The following is an 18,490-nucleotide window of genomic DNA, read 5'->3' as shown; positions in this document are numbered from 1 at the left end:
CCTACACAGGACAAAATCAGTTTCACTAAACCTGTGAATTTTCAGTCATTCGTCTTCTTTCTCAACTTAAATAAAAGAAGCACAAAATGCTTCTACTTCTTGCTATTTAAGTGTTGACACCTTTGCTTCACCTAGATCAGCTTAATCCTAATACAAGTAGATTTATTACTTGTTGGAAAAATCCATCTTGTGTCTTTAATTCTAAGAAATGTTCAAGCAGTTCAGTGTACAAGAATCATGTTCAGACACAGCAAAAGAGGAAAATTACAACCTACTTAGGGTGAAAACCATCAAATCCTTTATTAATCTCATAATATGACAGACTAATCCATTACTGTGGGTTCTTACCTCAATAATCTTGTCATGAATTTGCAGGCCTTCTGCTTTGTCTGCAGGTCCATTTTCCAAAATCTTTGACACATAAATTCCCTCAGCAGATTCCTCCTGATTGTTCTGTACCAGGCAATAGGGGAATTGCAAAAAGGGCCACATTAGTACAAAAATTGAGACAGTACTAAAATCAGCAGCAATGAAAAACTTAAACCCACCTGAAATATGCAGCTCATTTTTCTAGCTAAGAATTAAGCTCCTTGAGATTTTTTTTTAATTTGCTTAACACAAAGTAGTTATTAATCAAAAGGACAGAATTAATGAACTATTCCAGCAATTTTTATAAGATTATCCATTTACTTCCGGTTATTTTAGTCTAAATGAGACACAGTGTGCAACAGTAATCCGATCTGAGCTAAAATACTTGGAGCAAACCTCAGACATAAGAGCAGCCAGTGACTAGCACATAAATGCACAGTGAAAGACACTGATAAAAATGAATGCACAAGTGTTTCTCTCAGAAGGAAAAGGGCTCCTGCAGTACTGCTGCTTGCAAACTGCCTTACTGCCTTTGAAAATAAAGCTCCAAGGAACATCATGACACTAGTTAGCTGGCACGTAACAGTGAGAGGATTTGGTTGGAACTGGTTAACTTCATAAATCCTATTCACATGGGAGATTGAGAATTTGCTCAACTATGAAATCCATACAGACGAGCTGTGGACAAAAGGAGAATCCATCTCCAGCTGATCTTTATGCAACACTAAGTACAACTCACATAAGGTTGAATTTGAAACAGACAAGTTATCTACCACAGCTGCAACAATATAACTGATGTTGCTGTACATGCTGGAATTACTTTATTTCATCATATGATAATTAAAAGTAATTTTAAATAATTATTAATAAAGAACTAATGTCAAACAGACACTGCCTACTTACAGGGTTCAAAGTGTTTATATAAATAATAACCTAGTTAGCAATAACTGAAGGAATCTTTTTCCAGCTGATTTATTCTTTAGATTGCAGTTTATATGATGCTTATTTACCTTCTGTGACTGGTGACTCCCTGACCAACAGCACAGTTCATACGTGCACAGGTTTCTAGTCTAGGTCCTATACAAGCATGGGGAAAATCCTTTTTAACTTTCTATTAAGAAAACTGTGAAGACATATGTAAAACGTTCTTTACACAATGTGGCAACATTCCTATGGAGACTCGACCCAGGTAGATTTAAGGTCAATAAATATTTGTTCAGCAAAATATTAGTCAGACTATGTTTTCATAAATTCCTTTTTTTCACAGAGACTCATACATGTCAGGAAAGAAGCAAAAGAGAAACACAGTAACAGTTCTAGCAATATTTTGAAATTATGAACAAATAGATTTCCACTGACTTCCCATCTAAGCAGTGAGAAATGAAATTCTGATAAAAGAAGCATAATGGCCATTAGGGAAAATACAAGAGGGATGTGGTTTGGTTTCAACCTGAGGAAACAAAAAGCTAAATTATAGCTCATTTCTGAAAACTGTGTTTCTTACCATCAGAAATTTCATTGGCTTTTTTCAATAGCAATGTATGACCTGTTTTTAAAAAAGGGTATTTCAGTCTGGCTTGTGGTCCCCATCAGTTGCATGTGCTGGTACCCACCACTCCTGAGAGGAAAACACAGCACAAGGTGCACTGAGCTCCAGCACTGTCACACAGCCCAGGGGCTGTGCACAAACTGTGGTGCAGCACACATCCCCACCTCCCTCCAGCCTGGCTTTGATGTGGTGTCCTCAGGGGAAACAGTCCTGCCAGCCAGACAGAGCTGGGGTCCATCAAAGCAGCCTCGCTCTCTCAGAATAATGAATCACCCCTCAGAAACACACTTATGAAAAGCAAGTTCCATTCTGACAAAATAAGATGATCCTATGATGAGTTGCTCCTTTCCTTGCCTCCTTCCTTCAGGTAGAAGGTAAACAGTGGGGATGCCTATTATGGACTGGAAATAAACACAGCCAACAGAAAGTATCTGTGTGCATTACCCAAGTGACCAAGAGTCACCTGCTTTCCAATGGAAAAAAGCTGTATTGCACTTATAAAATACAAATAACATGATGAAGAACACATCCCCAAGCACATGACTAATATAGAGACATCACTGTTCTGCTCTTCTGCCACAGGAGCCAATGTTTCAATCAAGGGCACTTTTTTTCTGGACAGTCTGAATGTACAGAGCACTTTCATGAACTGTTTTCGTCTTTTTAACAACTCCTGTTCCACTATTTAAGCTTTCCAGCAGAACTTTGTGTTTTTACTATTTGAGTCAACACAAGAATTATTTCCTGTTCTCTCCTCAGCTCCAGATACACCGAGTCTCACACTGATACCTGGGAAATGCCAATCAAAAGCCTGTAGTAGTCACACTTGTCAAAATAAGAACAAAATGCAAAGGAATTTCCAAATTGAACTTCAAAGACTCAGAACTACCTGAGACTCATCCCTGCCTCACAACCTCACAAATTTGTCTCCAAATATGAGTGTTCATAGAAATTAATTTCCTTTTCTCCATTCAGCAGTTTTCTCAACACACAATGCTATAGAACATTATATATTTATCATTTACTCCTTAAAATTACAAAATATTAAGTCAGAAAATTTGACAGTTATGATACATATCACTGTTGCAGTAGCACTGTCAGCATCTAAGCCTTTTGAAGAAGCTTAGTTGCCATCCCAGGAAAACTGAACAAATGCTCCCTTTCCCCTGCAGTTCTGCTACAGATGTAAATAAGAGATATCACAATGCAATCCAAACTAAAGATTGTCTGAAATTTGTTTCTACTATACTCAAATATGAACATAATCCTGGCATGTGTGTTTTAATTTTTAGCCACTTGTTGTCTCAGCTTTCCACTAGAAAAATCTAAGAAACTCTTGATTTGGATTTACAGCCCCAACATCTGATAACTACTGGTCTTCATATTTACCCACAGGGAACAGTAACTACAGCACAGACAGTGGACTGACGGGAACAGACTCTTTGGCACCACTAAATATAGCTTTAGAGCAGAAGATTGCCAAACTAATATACAGGGTCCTACTCCCCTCCTCAACAATACTAGAAGGCTACAATTCTCCCCTTAACAAGAACCTGATCAGTGCATAATTATTACCAAGCTAATTATTACCAACCCTTTTTAATCAACTATTAATTTTCCAGTTTAACAGGTTTCTTTACCCTCTATATGCAATCACAGTCCTGATTAATGCTTTTGGAAAGATGAAGTAAAAAAAGAAAAGCAAGCATATTCATGTATATATTCTAAGTGGGGGCTAGTGATCCTTATGCATATTCTATGGTTTGCAATGAACCTTCTAAACCTACACTGATTAGATTAAGATACAGCATTGGTGAAAAACTGTTTCAGTTCATAAAGAAAAATTGAAAGCAGGCATGTGAGGACAGGACATGTAATCAAACTATCTGAGCTACAGAAGAAAATTTTCTTTTCTCCTGTAAATGAGGAAAAAAAAAAAAGAAGGCAAGCTGTTTCACAAAATTCCAAAGGCTTAATCCTGCAACAATGACTTTTACAAGTAGTCCCAGATATTTCCATTGAACAGTTTGCATGAATACATATTATTCACATGGGAACTGAGTGTAAACCAGCCTAAAGTTTTAAGGCAAAACCACTATGAACACCCTTCCAAAAATGAGAATAATACCATTTTCATGAGATAACATCCTCCAAACAATGACTCCAGAGATACCTGATTACCTGATGATAAACAGTTATTCTACCTGAAGAACAGATTCCATACCTACTCTCATCAAAAGTTACTCTTAATTAACAGCGTGTACAGTAAAAGTAGATGGGGGCAAAATCACCTACAGTTACTTTCTGCATTACCTGACTGGGTCGTCCTCCTACAATATTGAATCCCAAAGTGTCATTTTCTCGGTGTAGCATGATCACTAATGGTTTGCGTACTCCTCCCTAAGAAGAAAGAGATTAAACATTGTTAAAGAACACAGTCTCAACAAGAAGTTATTAAATGAAAACATTATTTCATGTAAGATTTTAGCTGGAGAATATATAAGATAAGGCTTGAAGAAAAACTAGGCTGAAAAGACTTGGCACTGGAAAAAAAAAAAAAAAAAGAAAAGACATGATTCACTGAAAAGTTAGCAGGTAACACCTGATTATCTCCAGTTATCTTCAGCTGAACAGAAAAAAAGGACAGATTTTAGGTGTCAGGAATGCTTGGCACCACTGAAAAAAGTCAGAGCTCCAAATGTCTGGAAGTGTCTATAAACATAAAATCCCTATTAGTGTTAACATTTTAGACATTAAACATACAGATTAAAATACACAACATTATAATTTTCAGACCCCAAAGTCCTACCAGTACACATTTTAAAGCGATTTTCAGAGAACACAGAGAAGATGAAAACCAGTTTTTATCCCAAACTTTTTCTTTCCAAAAGGAAAGAATCCAAAACATCTGTAAAAATATGGGTTGTAGTCTGAAAAAAGGCTTAAAGTATAAACCAGACACTGAGAAGTATACACGGAGAAAAGGTTAAAGATGAGAAAAGAAAAAATCTTTTCCTTCAGTGGACCAGGTGAATAATTAAAATATTTTAAAATTAAAAATCGGAGGCTTTAGCACAGCAAGTTACCTTACTTTACGCTGAAACCCACATGTTATTAACTGTGCCAGTGACGTGTCTTATGCCCGAACGATAGGTTTGAATTTAATCCCGTGCATTTCTACGGGAACAGCGCAGAGCGACGGAGATGCGCGGGCGGCAGCGCCCACAGCGCCACCTGCCGGCGGCGCGGGCGCAGCGCCGCTCCGCACCGCGGCCGGCTCCCAGCGACAGTCCCGCCGCTCCTCCCGCCGCACCACCCCTTTCCTCGCCACCCCCCGAGCAGGCACTGTCCCACTGCTGTCCCACAACACATGACCTTATCTCGTCTGACAAGAGATGAAGAAAGTGTATGAAACCTCTCAGGTCCACCAACCTAAACCTCACAAACTAGCTAACTAGAGGAAACGTAAAAAAAAATAAAAATTACTCAAGTTTTCAGAATTACTCAAGACCTCCGAGACCTGTATTCTGAGGCATTCTTGTGTCCTGTGAACAACGTCCCCTTTCCCATTTTCCATGCAGTAGGCAGATGCCCAGCACACTACATTGCTTCTTCGGGTGTGAGTTTCAGTGCTCAGATCTTTTCCACCTGGGATTTTGCTTCCCAAGGGCCCAGGTAGATTTAGGTAGAAAGAAAAATTCCTTGCATTAAAATACTTCTCACCACGGCTGCAGTCAGCAGTGCCTGAGCCTACACAGTGAGCTTCCAGGCAGGAATTAAAAAACAACCAGTTCCACCACAGCAAGTGAAGCCAGCTCACCGCAATTCTCGCATGGTTTGTTTTGCCTGAGGAGCGTGTCGGTCTCTGGGCAATGCCCTCAGATCTGAGGGGCGAGCGCAGCAATGCTCCGGCCTCTGCTTATCAACGGCGGTAGCTGTCATGCCATTCTCCCAAAGCTTCGCTGTCCTTTTGCCATCGTTTCCAAAGTCTACAATAAGTTTGCACTCAAGTTTTTTAAGACGACTTCTCAGCTGCTCAAATAAAAGTTAAAAGCCAGCTCCACGCCCCTGAGCTGCCGCCAGTACCAGCTGGAGCAAAATGAGAAACAAGAGCAGCTGGGTCCCTGCGAGGCGGGGCGGTCTGATGTGGACACCCTGATCGGACGAGCCGGGACCCGCTTGCCAGCTGCCAGCCCAGGAGCGAAGCCATCTCCCCTCCCGTCCGCTCCCCATTCTCTCCGGCCGAGCAAGCGCTCGGTCGCAGCCTCTGCCAAGCACTGCTGGGCTCACCGATTTCGGCTACCGAAGGGCGCCGGAAGAGGGACAGGCAGGGAGCGTGTCCCCAGTGGAGGTGTTACAAAAAAAAATCAGTAAAAACAAAACTCTTCATCTGGCAACAGGGACCGGCGACTATATCTCCCCGAAAGAGGCGAGGGACGGCTCGTACCGCCCGGGGGATGGGCAGCGAGATCGGGCTGGGTCCCGGACTGCTGTGGTGGTGACTGCTGGCCCCGGGGGCACCGCCCGCCCCGTCATTCGGCCGGTGGCTCACAAATCGGGTACGGGCAAAGCAGGAGGACAGCACAGCTGGAGGGGCGCAGACCAGGCGCGCTGCCCCGCCGACCCTTGACGCCGCACTCACCTTGCCGGGCTGGCCGCCCGCCAGGTCCCGGGCGATGCTGCTGATGTGGCTCATGTACTGGCCGAACTTCGCCTGGTACCGCCGCGCCGTCAGCTGCACCTCGCTCTGCAGCGCCGACAGCTGCGCCAGCAGCGACTTCTCCCTCCTGCTCCAGCGCAGGGCCTCCCTCTTCAGCTCCTGACCCGGCTCCGGGGCGCCGCCGCCCCGCAGCGCCCGCAGGCAGCGGTGCCCGCCGTCCGCCCGCGGCTGCCCCGCCGCGCTGCCCGGCGAGCGGCCGGGGGAGCGCCCGGCCAGGGGCTGCGGCTCGGCGGGGCCGGCCGGCCCGTAGCGGCACGCCGCCAGGTGCGCGGGCAGCTCCCGCAGCCGCACGGTGCGGCCGCAGCCCCGCGGGCTGTAGTCGCACTTGACCTCCAGCTTCTGGACGAGGCTGCGGAGGGGCAGGACGGGGCGCAGCTCGGCGGCCGCCAGCGGCCGGCAGCGCAGCGGGCAGCGGCGGCGCCGCGCCGCCCAGGGCAGCAGGCAGCCGGCGCAGAAGACGTGCCCGCACGGAGTGGACAGCGGCTCCTCCAGCACCCGCCCGCACAGCCCGCACTGCAGCTCCGCCGCCACCGGCCCCGCGAACCGCGATGGGTCGAAGCCCATGGCGCGGCCGGGCACCGCGAAACTTTCGGCGCCGCGACCCCGGCCTGGCCCCGGCGCCGCTGGAGCCGGTCCCGGCGGGCGGCGGCGAGGGGCGGGCGGAGGAGCGGGGCTGCGCCGGGAGAGGCGGGCGGCGGCGCTGAGACGGAGATCCCGGCGGCTCTCCCCACCCTCTCGCATTAGCTCCCTCTTCGCGGCGCTACCGCCCCACGCCCAGCGCCGGCACCACCTCCGCCCTCCCGGAGCATCCTCGCTGCGCGGCGGGGCCAGGGACCGAGGCGCCGGGACGCGCCGCCGCTCGGCCCGCGCCCGCCGCCCTCCCCCCGCGGGCACTGTCCCGGCGGGAGAGCTGTGTCCCGGCGGGTCACTCGGGACTGGGCTGTGGGCCCGGAGGGAGGGAGGGAGGGAGCTGAAAGGCTGCGGGACAGCGAATCGCTCAGGCTCCGACTGATGCACACTTGTGCTGGTAAATGACGCGCACGTGTGAGCACGCCGGTTTCATGTCTCTCCAAAAGGCTTCCTCCTCTCTTTTCCTCCCGTTTTGGGATAACTGTCAGGACACAGAGTCCTGAAATCCCTAGTACTAGTGCTCTCTTTGCTGTCACACCATAAAGGAAATAAGTCAGGATAACAAAATTATTTGTTGGGCTCCCTTAAACTACAGCATATGCATAAACAATACGTTTCTTTAAAGAAAAGCTAAAACACAGCAAAATCTGGAAAAGCCTAGTTAGGATCAATAGCTGCCTGGATTCTACCCCTTCATTGCTGCACAACCCACAACATACACTGAAACATGAAACCCCTAACACATTCCCCACATAACTTCACTACTGAAAACACAGGGCCAGATTGCTGCCCCCAGCTCTGTGGAAAACCTCCCAGAGCAGAGAGGGATGGAGCTCTCTGAGGGGTTTCTTCAGTGGACTCCTTCTCATGTGGATCAGACACCATCATTTTTGGAAAGGATGACAGGTTTGGTCTGTCCAGGCTCGATCACAGATTATTTCCTGGGCTGAGAACTTCTGAGGTTAGAGCCAGGGTGTGTCCTCACCACTTCTGCAATTTCTACTTCAAATTCTGAATCTCAGAAGCATCCCTCTAGGAAAGCTATGGGGGTTTTTGAGACCCAGTAATGAATGGTTCTTTTCCATGACTAAAAAGACATAATGTGAGCAATACAGCTGAGACTTTTTTTTCCCCCAAAGCAAGAAGGAAAACCTTGCACATACCTGCCCATAGAACTGAATCTGGGATAGCAGATGTTATGTATACTCATGATTTACTTAAAAAAAAGATTGGCAATACCTCACAAAACATCTACAGACACAAATACTAGTGAGAAGCATGACCAATCTACTTGCCAAATGGAAACCCACAGTTTTTCTTGGATTACCATGGCCATGAAAAAAAATAAGCAAATGAACTGCACCATCAAATATCTCTCATCTTGAAGACAATGCATTGTAATCCAATATTTCATTGCAGATCAAAATCACATTTTCCCACATGAAAAAGGAAATCAGACACCTTGAGTAATTGTGCTATTCATACTGGTTTTAATAATCTATCCATGGATTTCAATTGCTTTGCTCATGGAGTCAAATCAGTGTCATCCAAAATGCTATAGAAAATTATTTTTAAATAGTGTCCTCCTCTCCATTTTTAAATTTAACTATTAGCTTGGCCTCATTATTTGTTTACATACTCTTCTGTCTCATAGTGTCCCAATGTATCTCTTTGACCTCATTATTCATGGCCCAGAACTTCAGGTCTGAGCACAGGCAGTAATGTCTTCATTCATAAATTAAACTGGGCAGAGAAAAGGCTCTGACACTGTTTCATAATCTGTTAAACTGGTATTGCTTCTGTTAGTGTGATTCTTGAAATGGCTTTGGTGAAGATGTGTGAGCAGCCTCCAAAACCACAGCTGGACACAGCATTAGCACTGCAGGGGCAAGTGCCAAGAGATAGTTTGGGGTGGCTGCCCTCTTTGTGAGGTGGAGGCTTAAGGGCAAGGCTGTGAGTCCTTCTGGGGGCCCTGGCACATTTTATTCACCAGTATAAAGGCAGTCAAAGGAAGGAGGTAGCAAGGTTTGAGCCTTGGAGACTTTCAGATTCTTTTAGATTAGGTGATTAATTAAACAATGGTTTAGGCTTCCTATGGTAATCATACTTAAAAAAACCAACTCTGTCTTTTCTGGCCCATTTTGGGCATTGATACAATGTCAATGCACTGGCTAAACAGTTCCAGGCAGTTGACTTTTTCTTCCCTTGTGCTGGACTGAGATCATCTTTCTTTGCCATGATGTCAGCACAGATGGAAGCACAGGCAACTGGGTTGATCGCAGAAACAATTTTCCAGTGCAGGAACCTGTAATACAGACAAATATACTAAACTCATCTAAAGATAACAGCTGTCTGCATACCAGGCCTCCATGGAAATGGATACACATGGATAAATACATGCAAATGTTACCAATGTGCTTACAAAAGATGATTCCTATAATTAGTCCTATTAGTTCTGATGTAATCAGGAAATGAAAAACACAATCTTCCTACTGTCCTGAAGTATTCTTAAAGAGACAACATAATTATAATTTTTTTTTGCTTCTCCAGGGTCTCAGCACCCACAGCTCCAAGTTTCCTACAGCCACTCCAGTCATGGGTTCATGGGGAAATGCAGATTTAGGGAGATGGAGAGAGGCTGAAGAGCATAGGAGCAGCAGTGCTCTCCTGAACACTGGGGACAGCTGTGATAGCACCACACTGGGACTGAACCTGGTCATGGATCAAATAAATGTGCAGAGCCTTGTCCCCAGATCAGTCCATGTCTTCAAGAGCTTCTAACACATTCATTTTTGCTCTGCTCAGTAAGGCAGGAAAAGTAATTAGAGATAAGAAAGCATTTGCTTCCTTAGTCACAGGTACCTACACACGCACACACACACATTTTGTGGGAGGATTTTGGTGAAGGTAACTGTCCTGATGGAATTCTTTACCAGCACAGAACCCCAGCTGCTCCTGATCATCAGAGCTGGGAGGAAGAGCTATTTCTATTAAAAATAGAGGGTCATATTTGCCCATAGTTCTTTTCTCATCCTAGGAGGATCTACAGCTTAAAGGATGAATTTTACACTGTTTCCAAGTCTTCTGATGAAAATATCAGAAGACAATAAGAAATTAGTACTCTGAAATATTGAAGGTTTCTGTAAGGCTCCAGGCTCCACTGAAGCCAAAGGGGGAAATCCTGCAAGCTTTCAACTCACATATGTGGGAATAAAATATGTATTTTTATATTCCCACCCTCATTTTCATAAAAAATTGGCCTGTTATTCATCCACAGAATTTCACAAAAAGGTTCTTTTTCCAGTCACACTAGTAAAATTCTGTAACTAATCTAGACCTAGGAAGACTCAGCAACTTCACTCTAAGAACTTAGATCTGAGCATTTGCTATTAAAAGCTGTTATCATCAGAAATCTGCAAAGAATTTTTTTTTGCAATTTTTAAGTCAGCAAGGAATTTTTCTGTACTACAGTTTATCATTGAGCATAGTAAAAGTGTTTGGGGGAAGTGTTCAAGTCTGAGAGTGTACAGATTTTTGCTGAAACCTGAGCAAGTATTTGCATTCATCAATTAAGGAAAGAAAATTCAGCTAAGCTGCATACATTGAGAGAAGAAGATTACATCCAGAAAACATTTGTAATTTATGTTATTCACCAGCACAAAGACACTATATGATCTCTATGTTTGTGCAACTATGTATAACATCAAATAAATCAACAATTCGCTCTGGCCACCAGGAAAACGAGAACCGGTCTTAAAAACCAGTTAGTGGGTGGTCTAGAGTTTTGGCTTGCCTCTTTTACTCACTAAATGGCCATAAGCAAGTCCTGAAAAGCTTTTCACTTTTCACTTACTGCTAATGCTACCCAGCAGAATATACAGCAGTCATCTTAAGTCCCTATACAACACCTGTAGTGAACAAAGATGCCTCACCAGGGCACCTTAGGGAAATCATAATTGAAATATGCACCTTCCAACACAACAGGTGGACAAAAGCACCTTCCAGGATGTGCCTGACCTGGGAGGTGTGCTCTGCAGTCACACCCTTGAGGTGTGAACCTTGCAGAGAGGAATTCAAGGAGCAGTGAGACTGTGTGTGATCTAAGAGTCAATCGGCCCAGTACTATAAAAGCCAAATGCTCCTAAGCATGCCTGTTTAGCCTTTTAAGAGCTTACCTGATAGAAATTATCAGGTAATAAATAAATAGAAATTAAATAAATAGAAATTAACTATGCTATCAGCTTTGGACACCTCCAACAGCTGAACAGGGTTTTTTTTTTTCAGTATTACATTTCTACTTGAAGTCCTTGGTACAAAGTCAAAGGTAGATATGAGCACTTCAAGGTGGTTTTTCCGTATACCATTTTAACAGAACATTTTAATAGCAAACAAATTTGAAGGAGGAAATGGTTCCTACACCTGTTTTGTGGATGAGGATAATTAAAGTCTTTAGATTTTAGATTCTGGGTCAAAATTATTCACGTAACCTGGAAGTATGTGTTAGAACAGAGAAGTGGGACTTCTCTTTCTCTTTAGGAAACTATGAACAAGGCAAAGCCATCTCCTAAATTGGAAGCCCAGGTAGAGAAGACTATGCACTTGACCTATATCAATACACTTTTTTGAGCATTGAGACTGCTTTTTCTTTATTCCCCTCTACCTTTCCCCCCAACCCTCCCTCTTGTTCAGTGTTAAACATAAGCTACTTTCTAGTACTTAACATGGCAAGAGAGAAAGGAGCAAGAGGTGTGTGTGTGTGTGTGTGTGTCTGCGTGTCTGTGTGTCTGTGTGTCTGCGTGTCTGTGTGTCTGTGTGTTAACCCCTCATACCTGTCAGGTCTGTACCACCCCCCCACAGCCAGGCTGTGCTGGCTGCCCACCCCTGCCCAGCACTCCTGCACTGCCCTGCACACTGTGGGGCTGGCTGCAGCCCCAGCAGAAGGTGCTAGCAGTGGATATAAATATAAGGGAACATCAGAACCTTGCCTTGGGCATTTCTACCTCATTTCCCTTTCCCAATCCAACTGTTGCAACCTCCAGACATCACAGGTTTTAAATTTGTCCCTGCAGAGCCAGTCCACAATGCACTTACTTGCTGCAGACACCTCCTTTCTGCACAGAGATGCTCCTTAAGGGTATGCAGATACAAAAAGCTTTCTATTTTAGCACCCACTAAATCAAGAGAAAAAAATCTAAGGGGATACTTTTTCACATTAAAAAGTCTCATCTGTTGCTGTCACTGAGAAGATTCACTCACTCATCTTATGAGGTGACAGAGCCCAAACTGGATTGGAGAGGAATCACCTCATTGCTGATGACAGTCTCTCCTGAGAAGGGTTAAGTCCTCTTCCCCTTGCAGTACTTGATCAACCAGCAAACACTCAGTGGCTGTTCCTAGGGCTTCCTTTTCACAAAGCAAAATGACATAAACACCTATGATGGAAAGACAGTCACCCCAGTTTTAGTAAAATAAGGTACCACAAACTGGGACAGAAGCAGAACCTCAGTTTCCAACTCAGCATGAAGGCTTTGACATCTGTTCAGAGTAAGAGAAATTGGTCAGGGTATTTCTACCCTTTTGCATGTCTCTTTCCAGTGTCACATTGCACAGCCTTTAGAAAACTGCCTTTACCTTTGCACATTTTGTAGTATTAACTTACACATCAACCGGTAAGGGAGACAAGTAAAACACTTAAAAATATATATGAAAATTTCAGAATGAGATATAACAAACTAAAAATAAATAAATATGGGAATTTTGTGGTAGGATTTTCAGAACTTTTATTTAAATAATACCTGAATTTAAGCCTTTGAAATTAAAGTTAAGTATAATTTCCACCAGAATGTGGCTGGTCTTAGTCTAAATCAGGTGAACAGCCTAGGGAATGTGTGCTGAGAATTTTGATTACTTTATGCATTTTAAAATTATACAGATTGGAAAAAGCTATTAGTAAGTCAAAGAAAACGAGTCAAAAATTAAAGAAGCCAATGGTAATCAGTGCATGGGAATATGGGAACAGTTTAACACTGTTTCAGTGTTAAACTCTGATACATGATACAGTACAAAAAAAAAAAAAAGAATAGCTTAGAAATATGGAAGCAATAGACAAAAAGAGAAATGAAAAATTAATCTCTTGTTGTTCATATGGGCCATAAGATAAGCATATAATATGCTTCTGATTCTTCTATATGTTCTATTTGTTTGTCACACATACTGTAATTTATGCAGTGTAGAATACCCTTTTAAATCCCATGCCTGTCTCCTCCATGCACAAAATCGGTTAAACAGAAATAGCCAAGGAGCACTTTATGCCATTGGTGTTCCTCAAATATGAAAGCTGTGATACTCCAAATATTTAATTGATCCCAAGGTCAGTCCATTTGCGATTCAGCTTGCATTAACACAAATAATGCAGAGCTAAAAAAGAAATATTTGCTCATATTTTAGTATTTTAGTGCACCAGCAAACATGATTCCTAGATGTATTTTACTTTCTCCATAAGACACAACATTGAAGTTTTGTGATTGCATTGGACAGTAGAAATAATATGCAGTAATGATTTATAGTAGTTAATATTTAGAAATGTCAGCATAATATAGAAGCAAATATTATGAGCAAGGAGAAAGAATGAGTTTGGATTTTGTAGTTTTTCCAGCTCTTGATCTGTTTAGCCTTATTTTTCTTCTGCCTCGTGTTTTCCTGAAGATATGCTTTCAGAATTAATGAGTCTGAATTAAAATGCATACACTTGCTTATTCCACAAGTAGACTTAAATATTCTCAATGGTTTGTATTTTATTTAAATTATAAATAGGATTTATTGTACTTGTCTTATGTGGAAGACCACCTTGACGAGTTATTCTAAAAACACATCTCGAACATTGTTTTTTCTATCAGAATGTCTCACTAAAAGTAAACTTGCTCCAGTTTGTGATGTTTTTCCTTGTAGGTGTGTGAGATCTGTTATTTCACACAGGTTCTCCCTGTCTGCTCTCAGCAAGGCTGGAAGCCATGACCTCCTATGATAGATGATGAGTTTTTACAGAATTTTGGATAACACCTGCAAGGGACAGCACTAAAGGAACTGCAAGGAGCTCAGATCAGCCTCTGTTATTGATGCCTCCATGCTTTCTGATCCCTTTCCTCTCGTTCCCAAGCCAGGCAGAGGGCCACCCTGGGCCTTTGTCAGAATAAATACGTGGCCTCCCAGGGTTCTTGTGGGTGCAGGGCATCCCCAGGCTGACAGAAGATTGGCAGAAGATTTGGCAGAACAGATGAATGTGGTTTTCCCAAGAGTTACAGATGGTGTCTGGCTTTTCTGATGTTTGGTAGCCCTGGGGTTCATGTTGTTGTGTCCTTTGGTGGGAAGATCCAGGGGAAGGGCTTTCTCCTCTAGCAGTTGGCCAGGTTTTATTTAAAACTTCTAGGATCTTTCTGTCACCTACACATTTGCAAGATGTGGTTGAAAGAAATGAGGAGTTTAAACACAATTAAAGAGGGTACCCAAGCAGGCATGCATACATGCAGATAAGACCAATGACAGATCTTTTCTTAAGAGTCTAAACTGAGAAACAGGTAAAGCCACAGTAAAGATGCTGTGGAATTTTATCTTAGTACTTGAGGGAGTGCAGTTTAGCTGAACATCTCCTGGAAGAATGTTCTCAAATGAAGTGGATGTCTTCTGTTTCTGGAAATGTCAAGAGTGCTGAATTAGAAATTTTCAGCTTCATGGTTTAATAGTTTTTTATCCCAATGAGCCCAAAAATTGAAAAGAGAGAAATAACTTTCCAGTGCTTGAAAATATTTTAAAAACATTTTGAGTTTGACCAGCAATATCTACTCCTCCTTTTGAGAGACTCAGACCTGAAAGATCAGAGATTACATAATTAAAACATATTTGGACAAATTAAATCTACATTTTTCCTAAACTGCTTATCACCATAGATTCATGAATGTTAATTCTGGTGTACTAATGCAACTTTCTAATGACTACCTACTGCTGCACTGAGGATTGACATGTACAGCCTGATAGTCTTGTTATGGGGTGCTTTGTTAAAGTGCCAATACAGCTCCTACCTGCTGAATTACCTCATTGCTAGTTTTTTAACTTATAAAGGTTTTCAGAAAAGAAGCCTGAGTTTTAGAAATGCTGAGCAGTAGGATGTTTCAGTGACATCAACAGGAAATAAATAGGTCCAAATCAGGTGCACTTTTAGATAGGATGAACATGCTTTTACTTCATACCTATTAATATTGTCCTGTTAAGCCCACTCAGATGCATTTTAGGATGTTTGCACCCTTCATGCTGGAGCTGTATTATGGATGCATCAGTTTTTTCTTGTATCACCAAAGATTCAGATCAATAACATCCAATGTAGTGTAAGGGTTTGGTATTAACTTCTAAGAGGCTCCCCACCTAAGTGAGAAAAACTGGATTTGGCTCTTGGTTATGTTTTAAAATTAATCAAGGCACAGCAAGATGTTCTATATTAATTTTATATTTTGCTATCATGATTTTCTCTTCTAAATAGAAACATAAGCTGAGGTCTAGGACAACTTAGGACCTTAAATGGGAAAACTTAGATGGCAAATGTATTATCTGATATATGCAGAGGCAGGGTTTGAAATTTACTATGTCTCATTTTAAGGCCAGAAAATATTCCAAAATTAGTGGTGATTCCAACAGTAGTAAAAGCTGAAGTCCTTCCTAGATCATACATATTAATATGCCATCAGCATAAAGTGCCACTTTAAATTCACTGATTCCAGTCTCCATCCCACGAGAATCTGAAACATCAAACATCATCTTCTGTGAAACATCTTCAGACTAAAATAAAGCAGCATGGTGGTTGAGAAGAGCAGAGACACAGAAAATAACTTTTTTCTGTAGTAATCAGACTTAAAAGTTTCCAAATTTCCTGGTCTCTACAAGTTAAAAAATTAACCAGCTTTGTATTTGAGCAAGCAGTAATTCACTGCTGACTAGGACAGGGTCCAAAAGTGGCAATCTTTTCTGAGGCAAAAGTTAGATGAATGTGATCTTTTGGCATCCTGCATAGTAAGAGCTCCCCAACCCCGGGCTCTCAATGGAGGATCTTCAGTGAGGTTAGCAAAATGACGTTGAAATCTGATTTTGTACTGTTTGGGAACTGAATTTCAGTATATCAGTCTTCAGGCTGGTTTTGTGAACATGACAGCCTTACAAATAGTACCAGCATCTGTAGTACCCAGTGCCTTCAAGCAGCATGATTCAGTCAAGTAAGAGCTTTTCTTTCCATTAGTTCCACTTTCAATTTTATTTTAGCAACAAAGTGATTCTCTCCTTTTCTTCCCACAAAAATAATCTGTTTCTCAAGAAGTCCAGCTTTTAGAGATTAATAGCATTTTGCAGTCTGTCTAACCCTTTAGTAACAACTGTCCCATTGTCAAGGCCAGAGAGATCAGAGCTCAGGGCTGACTTTTCCTATTCCTGATTCTGACGTGCCTTAGGATCTTTATTAAGTTAATTAACCTCTGTGACTCAGGGTAAACATTGGTGTAATGCACGTAGTAATGCTTAACACAGAGTCCCACAGATGTGAAGCATGATAAAAGGGTAGAGGACTATTATTGCTACTAATGATCATTACTTTGAAATCACAGTCAGGCAAAACCAAGAATAACAAGACCATTACAATTAGTTGAAAGGTAGGGTTGTGATAGTTAATCATCATTAAAAGAGTACATGATGAAAAATATATTACATATTTTCAATGAGTGTCAAGAAATAACTTTGTGGGATATCTGCAGTAAAGACCATGAGTAACAGCTCTGAAAAACAAGGTTCACTAAACCTTCTGGTCTTTTTCATCCAGCATAGATTTTTCCTACTGTGCCACACACTGTGGCTACTAGAGTAAGTCTATTTTAATACATGTGATACAATGGAACACTGAAAACTAACAAGCCACAAGTCTGTATGTTTATCTCTGACTTTTTCATTGTTCCTGTTTTCTTTACTGTGCTTAATACTAATTATATGCAGTTTCTAGAGAACCACGGATTTGGGTCAGAGCAAGTACTTTTGCCCTGTGCTGTACAAATACATTATAAGATATACATGGTCTCAAAGAGATAACAAAAAGAAGTTGACACTGTCATACAGCACAGTTGTTTATAGCTATCTTTCAATTTTTTTTAAACATTGCCTCTGGGATATAATTAGATAAAGAAAAAAAATATCATCCATCAATTAAGATATCAGTGATCAGAACTGAATATTGGCAGTCTCAAAGAAGACATTCCTTTCCAGCTATCAAGAATTTTCCTTTATTGACTTGTCTCTTTCAGCCTATCAAAGAAAAGTTTTAATTTGCAGCTGAAATCCTGATCCCACAATGAATCATGTTTTCTCTTGAATGCAAAGGGCGTCTGTCTGGCAAAGTTGGCAGCCTGACCTCTGTAAATATTGTTCTATTGATAAAAAGAGGAATTGGATATAGAGACTATCCAAAATAAATATTTTGCTGGGTTCTTGAATGTCTGACTACAATAGAGGATGTTGCTGCATTTTAAATCATTCAGACATATGTTTAAGTGAGTATTAGTTTTAGTTGAAAAAATGTCAAAGGCAGTCTGCACCTTTCCTTTCGGAAATGAAAATGGACACCTATTTAGGGATTGCTCTTTTCACTTTATTTTCATAGGGATTTGCCATTGGTTTTATTGGGAGCAAGTCTAGGCTTCTTGATTTCTATGAGTATTAAGAAAGGATTTCAATGAAGTATTGAGAAATACCAGCACGATGTGCTCCTGTCTTTTGGATGGAGGCGCATGGAAAAAGAGCCCTTTGTGCTGTCCCTATCAGAAGCCTTCACAGGCTCAGGGAGGCTTCCTCAGCATGCCCTTGGGACAGGTGTGCAAGTGGAAAATCAGCTGTGCAGTGTAGGCAGCAGACAGGCTGGGCTGCCCCAAGGATCAGGGAAAGGGAAACCTTTATGGCCCCACTTCATACTGAGGATGTACAGAGGCATAATTTCTCCCAAAAATGTAATTGCTCCAGTGGGTCACCTGGCATGGCACACATCTCCACTGTTTCTGATAAGGTTATATCCCAAAAGATGAAAAATGTGCTGCTCTATGCTGCCATACCTCCTCCTTTCTGCCCCGTTTGCTCCTACAAAAACTGCTCACATAAAGCAAAAAGGGTGTGCAGAAGGAGGAGGTGTATGTGAAGGATTACAA

At 42.2% G+C, this 18,490-nt stretch overlaps 1 protein-coding gene across 1 annotated transcript in view; it reads right to left on the bottom strand.

Annotated features, from left to right (window-relative positions):
• PDZRN4 (PDZ domain containing ring finger 4) overlaps window positions 1–11,265 on the bottom strand; it is a 241,287-nt gene extending 230,022 nt beyond the window's left edge. Inside the window, exons 1-3 of the mRNA XM_021545292.3 lie at window positions 6,561–11,265; window positions 4,232–4,318; window positions 349–453 (exon numbers count right to left, since the gene is read on the bottom strand). Coding sequence (XP_021400967.3) covers window positions 349–453; window positions 4,232–4,318; window positions 6,561–7,379 — 1,011 coding nt within the window. The 5' untranslated portion in view covers window positions 7,380–11,265. The remainder of the gene's footprint in view (window positions 1–348; window positions 454–4,231; window positions 4,319–6,560) is intronic.
• Between the last annotated feature and the right edge of the window lie 7,225 nt (window positions 11,266–18,490).

The sequence above is a fragment of the Lonchura striata genome, chromosome 1A (assembly GCF_050655825.1).
Source record: "Lonchura striata isolate lonStrDom1 chromosome 1A, ASM5065582v1, whole genome shotgun sequence".
Lineage (NCBI taxonomy): Eukaryota > Metazoa > Chordata > Aves > Passeriformes > Estrildidae > Lonchura > Lonchura striata.
Note: the sequence above shows the minus strand (reverse complement) of the source record. Positions and strands in the feature narration are given on the sequence as shown.